A 12,977-nucleotide genomic window follows, 5' to 3' on the forward strand; every position below is an offset into this window, starting at 1 on the left:
CAATTTTTATGCTAACACTATGGCTTCTTATATCTAAATGGACGTGGTGTGATGCCAGCATGTTTCTGTCATAAGCTTCTTGAACACAAAGATTTAAGTGAATTTCATCTTGCTTTTTCCCCTGCTTCAAAATGCTGTGACATGCTTTTCTTTTTAATTTAAGAGTGATGGCCTTCCTGCCTTGGTAACCTTAAAGAAGGGTCTAGTTGCCTTAGCAAGGCAATGGATGAAGTTCATTGTGGTGACCCCAGCCTTTAAAGGAGTCAGCTTGCACAGACCAGCTCAGCCAGTGAAACTCCAGACAAATGCCTGCCACGAACATGAGGATGGACTTGGATTAGAGAATGGAGGGGGTCTTCAGAGTGACACAAGTGCTGATGGAGCAGAGTTTGAATTTGATGCAGGTATTTTCCGAGTTCTTCTGTCCCCATAAAAATTCATAGGGACACCAGTAGCTCCTTGCAGAGCATTGCATCTTCCTTAGTTTTAATACTTAAATACTTTTTTGTATTTTTTTTTAGAATCAGCTTCATTTTGAAGCCACTGCTGCCAATTGTAATTATAGTGCTATAATAATTATTACTTGTTTGTGGAAAAACAAAACAGGAGACTTTCTTCACAGCTCTCTCTTGTTACTCTACAAAATACATCAACTTACTAATTTGCTAGTTTGGAATGAGGATTTTGTTGTGCAGCTTGTAATCTGAGTTAAGAATCGTAACATGCAGTTCTTTGGATTCTCACAGGAACAGATTCAAACCTTCTGTGCTCTTTCTTAAGATGCTGTCATTTTCTGTTTGGTTTTGGCTTTTGTTTCCCCCCTTGTTTTTACTACTTCATTCGTATCTGCTACAGTAGTGTTGCAAATTTGCAGATGACTAATTTAACATAAGATTTAGCTTTGTACTTGAGTTAGAGCAGACTTAAGTAGGAACCACAGAAGGGAAGGGCATAAATAAATGCATATTGTTGGAGCACTCTCTTTTGCTGTCTTGAGTACACTTATTTTGTGTTTGTAGTGTCTAAGAACAGAAGAACAGTGCTGCTTTTCCCAGCAATACCATGCTTATGTTTGTTTATTTTTCTCCTCAAGTTAATATGCCATAATATTGAGGAAAAAAATAATTTTACAACATCAGGAGGAGAATCTGGTTTGAGTTAAGAAACAGACATCAGTTATTAGATTACAGTGAGCAAAACAAAGATGTTTGTGTGTAAAACTTGTACGTAATTGTACAGTATGATGCAGATTTTTGGCCTCTCCTCTAAAATGTCTTCTTTGAGCTGGAACAGTTCGAACCAATGGTGTATTTTAATTTCATGATTGCTTATAAATAAATGTACCTAATAATAGACAATATTCATTCTCCATGTGTATGTATATATAAAAATAAATACAAATGACAACAATGGCTTGTTTGATTCCAGCTACTGTCAGTGAGCACACAATGCTCTTAGAAGGAACAGCAAATCGCCCTCCACCTGCTGGTGGCTCTTCTGGACCTGTAACTGGTGCTGAGATCATGAGGAAATTATCCAAAACTCACACTCACAGTGATTCTGTTCTGAAAATAAAGGTAAGTTTCTAGTTCCGTGCATGAGGGGAAAGTGCATTGTAGCTGGCCTATTTAGAAGCAGTTCTGTAGGCTGCAGATGAATAAATGCTTGTGTGAAAGGTAACTATGATACATGGAAGGTATGTTCCTTACACAAGTGGGCTATATTCTACATCTGGTCTTAATTGTTCTTCTTGCCAATTAACTTCAGAGCCTCACTTATAAACAATATTTATGTGTATCATTGAAAAAATGTGCATTAACTCTCAGGACATTCCATCTACTTATGGAAGCAGAAATGAGGATTTAACTATCATACAAAATCAAAGATTGGCAAAGCTCTCCAATAACTTGCAGCAAGATAATGCAGCCCAGGCTGGAGGGCTCAGCGAGGGCACACTGATGCCTCATGTTCAATTTAATGACCACCAGGAGGACCCCAAGGTCCGTTTCTGCAAAACATGTTTTCCAGCTGGTCAGACCCCAGCATTTACAGGTGCATTTGTTCCCTCTCACAGACAGTTGCCTGCTACTAGCACATACTGCTCCCTTCTGTTAGGCTTGTGTAGTTCAGAGTTGACTGGCCCAGATACTTTGCTTGAAAGCATGTCTGGCTTCTCTTCAGTGTTGGGGGCAGAGAACTTGTTTCATAGCTTTGAGCTTCTAGGTCAGTCAGGAGCCTTCCTCTTGGTAGCAGAAATTACTAGCTTCCATTTCTCACCTTCCCCAGAGTCTGTGCTTACCTTTATACTAGGGATGGAAGGGCTTGGGGCTTCAAAGGCCAAATTTGAATGAGGCTTATATTCAGTGGTGTGCACTGCTCCTTTGGCAAGCTTGCTTTAGGTGAATTCTGCACATCTGCAGTTCCATTTGTAAGTTGTTTGGCTTTTAAAAATGTTTTTTACATATAAAATTCTTTTAATCCTTGTGAATTCAGTAGCACATTTAAGCACAGTATGGCATGCAACCTGTCCAAAAGTTGCAGGAATGAGAATTTTGTAGTTGCTGTATGTTGCTCTCATATTCAGATCAAATGTCACTTCCTTTCTGCAGTTTACACAATACTTGTTTCATTTCTCCACAAGGGTATCCATCCATATCATTCCTTAAGTTACACCAGTGGAGATACAGCTACAGATTCACCAGTGCACGTTGGCCGTTCTGGAATGGCAGTCAAAGAAAGTCCAAGAAAAGAGAGTCTGCTCAGCTATCTTACTGGGAGCTTTCCCAGCCTGCATAATCTTTTGGAAGGCACTCCTCAAAGAAGTACAACTGCAGTTAAAAGTAGTTCTTTAACAAGAACAGGTATGATTAATGTCATAAGCTTAAGGGAGGAGAAGGGAGAGCTGATTTTATTTCAGTGATTTAGAAAAGGTAGTGTATTTTCCCTGTGACTTATTTCTGTTTAAGAGTCCCCCTTCCTCCCCCCAAATAAGAATGATAGTTTTTAATAGCAGTGCCTATGCATCACTGCACCATTCCATTTCCTAGAAGTAAGCAGTGAGTACATCAGGTTAGGAAAAGAAATTACAACTAAGAAAATAAATAACATATTTTCCTTTTACACAGCCTTACTACTTTTTGAGTGTAATACATAATTACTCAAGTGAGTCTTTTTGAATGGCTAAGATAATAAAGTGATCACTGTCATTTTTTTCTGGACCTTGTAAGTAGCTCAAAGAGTGGACTAATGTTAAAGCAACTTAGTTTGTGTATAATTGTTTTCAGATTGTGATAGTGGTCTTTTGAACAAATGTGTTCTGTAGAAGTGTGAAATACACACACGGAAATGTTTGTTCTTTATTACTGTTCAGATTGCTTTGTGTTCAAAGAAAAAGATACATTTGATTATTGCATTTTCTCTAAAATCTCTCTCCTTTGCTGTCAGGGAATGAAATATTATTCAGAAGAAAAGGTACTTTGGTTTCTTAATGACTCTTTTCCTCTAAATAATGGTAGAAACAACTGCAAAAACACTTGTAGTGCAACATCCATTAGTGCCATAGCGTGATGTCTGTGGTAGCTCTTGTAGTACTGCCTGATACTCACTGTACTGGAATATACCTTGAGGATTAGGCTTACTTTTGTAGTAAATAGGTGGTGTCAGTAAAATTATGCTGTGTTCCTGGCTTTAACTATCTGATGCAAATGCTAGAGCTTCTGATTTATCTGTATAGGGAATACTGTGGCCACAGACATGTTGTCTGAACATCCTCTGCTGTCTGAGCCATCTTCTGTGAGTTTCTATAACTGGATGTCAAATGCTGTGGGCAACAGAGGAAGTGTGGTCCAAGAAAGTCCTGCCACCAAATCTGGACACAACAGTCTTCCAACAGGTATTGCTAATTGCAGCTGAATTGAAGAGATAATTTTAGGCTGGCCGTTCTGTGTTTACCACATTATTTTTCCAAGTAATCAAGCAAGTGATTTAAGTTCATCAAATGTAAATAGTGCTTGTGGGAGTTGTCAGCAAACCAGAAAATGAGCAAATGTGATTTAAGCAAAGCTGTTGTTTTAATTTCTCTCACCCTGTCTCCAAAAATAAAGCATTTTCTTAAATTTGGAACAGTAAATGCAGCTTCTGAAATCATGGGTAGCTGCCAAAAGCTAAGCCATAAAATCACACTCATCTGCAGAGTTCCTTGGATTTTGCTAGTTGGTTTTAATCCAATTTGTGTATGCTGGGGTTGTAATAAAGATTTTGTACATCGGAGGCCCTGCTCTTTCTTAGTTCCATTTTGAGACTAAACATAAACATCTCCTTTGAGAGTACCCTTCTTCAGAGATGGGTGGAAGGAAAAGGAGAAAAAAATACATGCTACAGAAAAATCTTCAGTGTATCAAAGAAGCATGCAGCTACTTAGTGCAGCATGTTTATTATTCTTGTAAGCCTGTCATCACTCATAATCCTTAAATGTGTGTATCTTAATTTTTGTTTTCACTAAGACTAAATTTGATTGAATGTTTCTTTTCCTAATAGGCTTTCAATCATAATATATAGCTCTTAGGCAATAAGAAGTTGGTTTAATTTGGTTTTAAAGTTAAAGATATAGTCTGATCCTACAAAACATCTTTTTGCTGTACGTGCTGTTTAACTGATGTGGCTGCTCTGTGAACTAGAATGTGTTTCTCTGCTTGAAAGAAGCACAGACTAGAAGTATGGTTTTCCATTTATTTATTGATTTCAGAGAGAGCTGCATTTTTTCCTCCTGGGACTGGAACAGTTTGTTTGCAAGTGTACATTTGTGAAATTAAGATTTGGTGATTTTAACCCAGACATGGATTTATCCAAAACATTTTTCTGTGGAGGCATGTAGCCATGGCTCTCTGATACGTGCTGTAAGCTTGAGTTCTGAAAAATCAGGATTAATTTATGTTGGCAGAGCAGCTCTGTCTCATGGAAGTTGAGTCCAGCCCAGGCTCAGGATGCAGTTGATACAGCATCTCTCTGTCCTGTGCTGCAGGTCAGATTGTTTGTGAACAGAGCAACTTCAGGGACGTGGCTGTCCATAGTCATTCTTATGAAGACCATATTTGGCAGGAGACTAATCTATAGAGATCTAATTAGTAGATCTTGCATTGTGACTAACAAAACCCAAAAGCACATTGAAAGCCAAAAGCAAGTATCGACAACTGTGGCTAATCTTGCTTTTTGTTGATGGTGTCAGCTGCTCAGTCTATAAACGCAGTTTAAGCAGAAGCAAAGCACTCTAGCAATGCAAAAGCCTTGGAAAGGAGATCAAAATGAAGGAAATATGTTTGTACTTTCCAAATATGAGTTTGACTACCTCTGTTACCTGTTTCAGCAATGTCAAGACTGTTTCTTTATCCTGCATGCCACTTGTGGGAGGTTCTAGACCTGACTGGAGTTCTGACTTTCTATGTGTACAGAATGTGCTTGTTTATAATTAATCTTGCTGAATTTAATGGAGTTGGTGGTGTTAAAATTTGCTGTGGTGTTAGTGTTCCATGAGTATTTATTTTACAGGTGTGGCACCCAATCTTCCTACTATACCCTCTGCTTCAGACTTCAACACAGTTTTGTCTAGTGACCAGAACACCCTGGATGGCACACACTCCCAGCACAGCACCAGTCAGGATGATATCGCAGGTGTAGAAGAGGGTAACCAGGGCTTTCCTGCTGTCCAGCTAGCAGATGCACAAGTAGGTGTGCTTTGGTGGTGTATTTTGGAGTTCAGCAGGGAAAAAATAGTTATTACTTAAAAAAAAACATATTTTTACAACAATGAAAACATTATCATAGTTTTATACACACTTCCTGTGCATTCCTATGCCAAGATGAAAAGCTTAAGAAACCTTTGAGGGGTTCCATCATGAACTGTATGAATGGTGGTTAACAGAACTTTATTTTATAGCTTCAAAGAATGTATTGGAGCATTTATGAGATTAACCTAGTTCTCCAGAGTACTTGAGGGAAAAATACACAAACATTGTTCCTGTTGCTGAGCATGCAGTGCTAGCTTCCTGTGTAGTCAGTATTTTGCATAAAAAGTCCATAAAGCCTCCCCTTTTTTATCCTCCTTTCTGGTTTACAGCACTGTCAATAAAATGTAAAACTGTTCTCTGTTATGTTGCTCATGTTGGAAATATTGTAGATCAACAGATGATGGAGCAAGAATATAGGAATCTAGACAGTAAGAAGTAAATTGTTGGGTTTTGTTTTGCAGGTTGTTTTCAAACCTCTTCTAAGTTACACAGGAATTCAGTCTCAGGATGCAATGCCGCTCTGCTACAGAATGTACTTTGGAGAGTACCTTTCGTTCTCGGGAACCTTGGACTGCCTAAGAGCAGATATTGTTGATTCAGATACAGCAAAGGAAAGAAAAAGCAAGCGAGCTCGAAGGTATGTTGTGAGATATTTGAAATTAGGTATATTGGTTAAAAAACAGAAAGCAAGTTTTTCATGTGAAGACATAGAATTCCAGAGTGCTTCCATCAAAATAAGGAGCAGTCTTCAATCTTATTTGGTTTATCTTTCTGTTAAAATCTATACTTATGTTAATCTTCCTAGGGAATGGTTTTGAAATTCCAAGTATGTGCATCTCAGCCACTTTTGAAAATTGGAGACTGGGGAATGAGGAGCTGGTGGGAATAATAGTGGGGAAAATTTGAGAGGCTCTCAAGTGCTGTTTGAAACTAATTCTGTAAATGAGGTTGTAGCTTGCAGCATAAATGCTGAAATGTCCCCATTTCCTTGCTGATTTGGGGCAAAGCCTTAGGTTACAACAGCAAGATTGCATGGCAAACTGAGTTTAGATAGGAGTGAATGGTTACTTTGTGAGTAGCACGCTGTATGAAAATCCAAAAATTCAATTTTTAAAATCTAGATCTTTAGAAGATGATATCCTGAGGGAAATAAGTGTTGGATTCAGTGAATCTGATGTACCACTGTGTTAAAAAAAACCCACAACACACAAAACTACTTGACTCTTGTAAAAAGAAACAAAGTAGTAACTTGTACCTTTTCTTTCCTTAGGCAAGGAGCTGTCAATCTTCCTCCTCTTGAATTCAAACCAGCTTTGATGTTAGAAACTTTCAGTATTAGTGCTGTGGTAATGGAGAAGTCCATGTGCACACCTCACAACTCTACCAATGCCCTTTCTTTCCATGACTTGAACAAACGCTACTACAATACTTTCCACTGTAACTTCACCATTTCCTGCCAGTCCATAAGCCAGCACGTGGACATGGCTCTGGTTCGCCTCATTCATCAGTTCAGCACAATGATTGATGATATCAAAGCCACACAGACGGACATCAAACTTAGCAGATACACAGCTGGATCAGCCTCTCCAACACCTACTTTTAAAACCCGCAAGCACAGAGACTTCCGCTCTTCTGACTTCAGCCGCAGCTCTCGAGGGAGTCTGAATGGAGGTAACAGAGTGAACAACACCAAGAACAAACGAACAAACAATGAGAACAACAAAAAAGAGTCTCGAAACAAGAATTCCTTGGGGAGGTCAGAAAGAAGAACTTCTAAAGTGTCCCGAAAAGGTTCAAAAGATGTGGTTGACCACATGACTATTCACATGGATGACTCTGACTCTATCACTGTGTCAGAACAGAGTGAACCTTCTGCTGAGTGCTGGCAAAACATGTATAAACTCTTGAACTTCTATTCACTCATTTCCGACCCAACTGGGTTTTTAGAGAAGTCTTCTGAAACTTTTGGGCCAACAGGTAAACGAGTTCATGGAAAAAAAATACTTCTAGTGTGTGTGCTTTTGATCAAGTATATTCTTCTAAAGCTTTGATCATAAGTTTGTTACCACCTTATCTAACTTGTATCACAGCAGCAAGTGGTGAAGGTGGAGGGGAACTTGTAATTGGTTCTCCAAGGTGACATACAGAAGGAAGAAACCCCAACTTTCCTGGCTTTATATTATCCTTTGGTTCTTTCTGTCCTAGATTTAACTCATATATGTTTATTGATGATCCTTGGCTTCAAATGCAAATACAAAGCAGATAAGCCAAGGATTTCTTGTAAAGTATCCTTCAGTAACTCCTTTGTGTTTCTGTAGGTGTTCGAAGCCCAACTGAACCTGCTTGCAGAGTGGTATTTGAGAACGAGCAGGATAATGGCAGAGACACGCAGAGGAAGCGCAGCCTGGTGACTTCGGAGCCGCAGCATGTCACTCTCATAGTATTTGGGATAGGCATGGTTAACCGGACCCACCTGGAGGCAGACATAGGTGGTCTGACAATGGAGTCTGAACTAAAGAGAATCCATGGCAGCTTCACCCTGAAAGAGAAAATGAAAGGTGGGTTAAGCTGAAGTGAGCTCTGTGATTAAATTCAGTGAGATTTGTGTCTAGACACAGCAATACCAATGTGGATGTGCATGCACTGTAATATGATTTGTTTGTAAATAGCTGTAGGTTGTACTGTCCACACACAAAAATAACAACATTCAGCCAGTTCTTTTAACTAGGATGCTGAAGGATTGTAAAAGGCTTTTCAGAAAATGCCATGAAGGAAGTTCTTGTACAAGAGAGTGCTTTCATTTTCAAAAGCTTTCTTGTCATAGTTTAAATCTGTTATTGCTTAATGCAACTTAATGTGCTTAATTTTTCAGTTATTTTCATGCTACAGTATTTTTGAAAGTACACCTTGCTTTGAAATACCTGGAAGTATTTTACTGAATGAAATGCTGTTAAGTACATTCTTTTTTTCCCTTCTTAAAGATGTCCTGCATCAGAAAATGACTGAGACATGTGCCACTGCTCACATAGGAGGTGTCAATATTGTCCTGCTGGAGGGAATTACCCCAAATATCCAGTAAGTACAAATCTGACAGTTCAAAATTGTTCAAGTATGCAGAAATGGTATCAGTTGTGTGACAGTAAAGGTATGTAGCCTAATTTTGGAGAAAGCATTGATGATATGTCTTTAGGTAGAATCTGCAAAGTTGTTGAGTTTGGTGGCAACCATGCAGCTGTTGCAGAATTGTGCTTGAGTTAGACTTGCAAAGCTGACTGCATGTGCCTGTTGATGGGAAGGCCTTCTACAAAAGGCCAGTCTGAGTAAGCTGAGAAGGGATGTGGTGAATGTTTTAATAGGTTTCAGTCTGGGGCACCCAATCACACAAGATTTAAACATAGTTATATGAATACTCCTGTTCCTTTCTATTTCTAATAAAAGTTACTAAGTTCAGAGCTGATTGTACAGTCACATTGTAAATAGATAAATGACCTGACTGAAGAATTGTGGGTGATAGGTCCTCTTGTAAAAAGGAAGAAATGAATATTCCTGTGATCAGAGCACTGATTTTCTGCTATGTGATGTACTCACATAAACTATGGCATCAAGTGTGTTTTCTGTTACACTTTTGAAAGGCTTTTCAAAGCTTAGAGGTTCTGCTAAACCATATGAGATTTTTAGGGAGTATTTAACCTATTGATACTGATTATTCCCATTTAAGATCTATATTGGTTATTTAATAGATATATTTTTTAACTCCTACAATGCATGATTTTGTTCTTTTTGCAGTTCTAATACCCATTTTTCACCTTCTGTATAATTGACAGCTTGGCAGGGGAGAAGAATCACTTTTTATGCATGAACATCTCAAATTGTTTGCTCAGCATCCACATTGTTGGGGTTCTTTTTCTGCCAAGTTCACATACTCAGAAAGGGCATGCATTATTTTTCTTTGTTTCTAGCTTAACTTCTTTGTTTGAGTTGCAAAACAACAGTTGAACTACAACTCTTTTGTAATACAAATCACCCTCACACAGTATGAGCATTAGCCAGGTAACCCTCAGTATGTGATCTGGGTTTGGAATACTCATGTTGTAGAAAAGGGGATGAGTGATATGAGTTGAGTCTTCCTGTAATTTCTGTTTAGTTTGGAAGATGCTATAGAGAACTTAAAACATAGAGAATTTTATTCATGTCCCCAGCTAAATTGCTTCCAACAGCTGTATTCTAGAGGGATAAATAAAAGTTCTCATCTGACAGACATGTAGGGTTTCTGAAGGTGACTGAGACTCTTCATGTCTGTTTTATGTCCTAATCTTATTGAGCTCCCATATAGGGAGGGTACAGAATGAAAGGGGAGAAATGATAAATTGTTAAAAGTAAACAACAAACCTTAACAAAACCCAAACCTTCAGCTTGGTAAATCTGAAAGTTAAGCGTCATATTGTGGGTTACAAGTAATTAACTGACTAATTTTGCATGGATGTTTATTCTTTATTTGCTTTGTTTTTGTTTTTCTTGCTTTCTCTTCAATCTTCATCATCTGTAGACTGGAGGATTTTCCTACATCTCCTACAAGCACAGCCAAACAAGAGTTTCTGTATGTCATATTATTATGTTTAATAGTCTTGCAATTAACTCTGTGTTGTGTAGCTAATGGCTGCATTCCTCTTGTGTGTGATTGTGTAGGCAGATGTTGCTTGAAAACATTTTAGTTTGTCATCTTGTGTTATTCAGATAAGCTTTTAATGTAGCCTGCTAGAGAGATGTCAAATAAAATGCCCTTGTAAATGTTAGCAATCTAGCTTTAGGGCCAGATATTAGACTATGTGGTCACTGCTGCAGTGCTATAATGGTTCCACTGGCTGTTAAGCTCTTTAGATCTACTTCAGTGCTTATTTTAATGAGGTGAAATAATGCTGATAAATCTAAAGGAACAGACAAATTAGATTTGCTCCAAACTTGGTAAGGAACTGCTGTGGTTAGAATGATGGTACCTGTTGTGATTTCAGCATCAATAGGACCATTCCTTTTGTCTTAATGTAGTTCTGTGCTGGGTTAAATTGCTTGGCTCACTGACCAGGTTATGCTAACATAAAATCTTTCCCTTAAACTATGCCTGTGCAAATGCTGCTCATGAAAGTGACCCTCTGTATGTGTCAGTGTAGGTCTTTTCTTTGTAGTTGCTTTCTTACTTCCTGCTGCTGCTGTCCATAGGGTCTTATTGGAGTAGTGGTCAAGGGAGGAAATGTTACATGGGCAGCACAGAAGCCCTGTTATATAAGGACTCTGAAGCACTCTGGGAGGAAAGGTTATGTAGGCAAAAATTATGAAGCTTTTTATTGTAATTTTTGTTTTCTTTCCCAAAGCAGCTTTCTGTTTCCCAAAGCAAAAGGCTTCTTTTCTTGCTTTAGACCACCAGTGCATGGCTTTTGGAAGGATTTAGTATGACTGTTGTTGTTACAACATTTGTGTATTTTCAGTGTTGCAATAATACAAGATTAACTTTAAAATGTCCTTATAGATATAGCTCTGGAAGTAAAGGTGGTGGACTGAAAAACTGCAAGTGATAGAAAGAAAATAGTCAGGTTTTTGTTCCTTTTTGTCCAGTAGCAACACTGAACCAGTGAGATAGTACTGTTTTGTGTAGTGTGTCACTGCATAGTTGTATCTATTGTCATTTATGGTCAACAAAAGTATAAATGATTAAAAAAATTGGAGAAATCCATGTAGGATATGTCTGATGAAGAGGCATAAACACAATAGAGCAATACAGCCTCTGGCTCAAGAAGTAAACCTCATGGCTAGAATTAAAGGAAGAATCACTTTCTTTACACCCCATGTAGCTGCTACTGCATTCATTTTCCTCTAACTCCGTGGTAGTTCCTCAGTTTATTATCGATCTCCTGTTGATGTTTTTCCCCTCCCCTTTATCTAACCTTCCTATGACTCTGCTAGGTTGAGTGGTGGCTTTATAAGCCATTCTGTAGTGGGACAAAGCCTTCTTTCCTTTTTTTTTTATTTCTGGAGAGTGATTATAGAATTGATTTGAGAACATAGAATTGCTTCTTGCTGGTATACAACTTAAATATCAGGAAATGATTTTTGTAATATTCAACCACATCTGTTATAGGTAAATCACCCTTGGTAAGCAAACTGCAGATATGTGATGTACAGTGCTCATTGCAAATCATACAATCACAGAATCATTTTGGTTGGAAAAGATCTTTAAGATCATTGAGTCCAACCACTAGCTAACTACCAAGTCTGGTGCTAAACCATGTCCCTTGTCACATGTATAGCCACACAGTTGTTCTGCATTGCATTCTGAACCATATCCTCTTTAACATTAAAGTTTAGACTTCATATCTGGAACAGTATTTGTCAATAAAACATCACTCTTCATTCAGAAACCCATTTACCACTTTGTAGTATTTCTTCTATTGACATTTTTGGATGCTAAAATCAAGATTTTACTGGGTCTTCATATGAAAAGGATGATTTGGGCTGTCTTGTTGAAATGGAAGGCTGTTACTTGTTCCTGTCTGTGAACATTCGTCTGTGTATGTGCAACCAAGTGTGCATAAACTGAAATGGTCTTACCTTATGCAAAAACAGTTGAACAGGTGTTTTTGCAATGCATGACTTTTAGCTCTCTTAAATGTAGTCTACTTGTTTGTGGCATGTAGTGCATCTTTGTGTGTGAAGTGAAAGAGAAAGGACTGTGTCTGTAGTTTATAAACAAAACACTTAGATGAATACTTAAAAATTAAGCTAACACTTAAAACCCTTCCAGCATTTTAGCATAAAAGTGTAACCGTTTTGAAGGACATGCAAATAAATCCTATTCCCTTCTCTGTTAGAACTGTTGTGAAATGCAGTATTGCCAAATCCCAGGCCCTGTATAGTGCCCAGAGAGGGCTGAAAACAAACAATGCTGCTGTGGTCAAAGTTGGAGCCATCAGCATCAACATTCCTCAGCACCCTGCCACGCTGCACAGCATGATGGTGCGCAGTTCTCACCAGCTCTCCAAGCAGATTTCGGATCTCATCAGGCAGCCTTCAACTGCGTAAGTGCTGCCTGTATGGCACTTCCAAATACCCCTGGATGCCATTCTGTTTGTGGCTGCTTTGAACATGTGTGGGAGAGTCAGGCTTGTCGTACGGTGTGCTAGAATAACAAGTGCTTTTCCACCT

At 38.5% G+C, this 12,977-nt stretch overlaps 1 protein-coding gene across 12 annotated transcripts in view; it reads left to right on the forward strand.

Annotated features, from left to right (window-relative positions):
- Positions 1-12,977, forward strand: part of BLTP1 (bridge-like lipid transfer protein family member 1) — a 99,631-nt gene that overhangs the window by 55,154 nt on the left and 31,500 nt on the right. For 10 of the 12 annotated variants that reach the window (XM_068153969.1, XM_068153970.1, XM_068153974.1 and 7 more), the window contains 11 exons: positions 164-404; positions 1,429-1,577; positions 2,642-2,861; positions 3,734-3,892; positions 5,545-5,720; positions 6,245-6,420; positions 7,054-7,760; positions 8,102-8,341; positions 8,765-8,858; positions 10,330-10,380; positions 12,644-12,850. In XM_068153969.1, the coding sequence (XP_068010070.1) occupies positions 164-404; positions 1,429-1,577; positions 2,642-2,861; positions 3,734-3,892; positions 5,545-5,720; positions 6,245-6,420; positions 7,054-7,760; positions 8,102-8,341; positions 8,765-8,858; positions 10,330-10,380; positions 12,644-12,850 (2,420 nt within the window). The remainder of the gene's footprint in view (positions 1-163; positions 405-1,428; positions 1,578-2,641; positions 2,862-3,733; positions 3,893-5,544; positions 5,721-6,244; positions 6,421-7,053; positions 7,761-8,101; positions 8,342-8,764; positions 8,859-10,329; positions 10,381-12,643; positions 12,851-12,977) is intronic. The other 2 variants (XM_068153971.1, XM_068153972.1) reach the window with 2 other exon arrangements.

The sequence above is a fragment of the Melanerpes formicivorus genome, unplaced genomic scaffold, assembly GCF_026170545.1.
Source record: "Melanerpes formicivorus ecotype bairdi unplaced genomic scaffold, bMelFor1.0.p_v2 SCAF_27, whole genome shotgun sequence".
Classification (NCBI taxonomy): domain Eukaryota; kingdom Metazoa; phylum Chordata; class Aves; order Piciformes; family Picidae; genus Melanerpes; species Melanerpes formicivorus.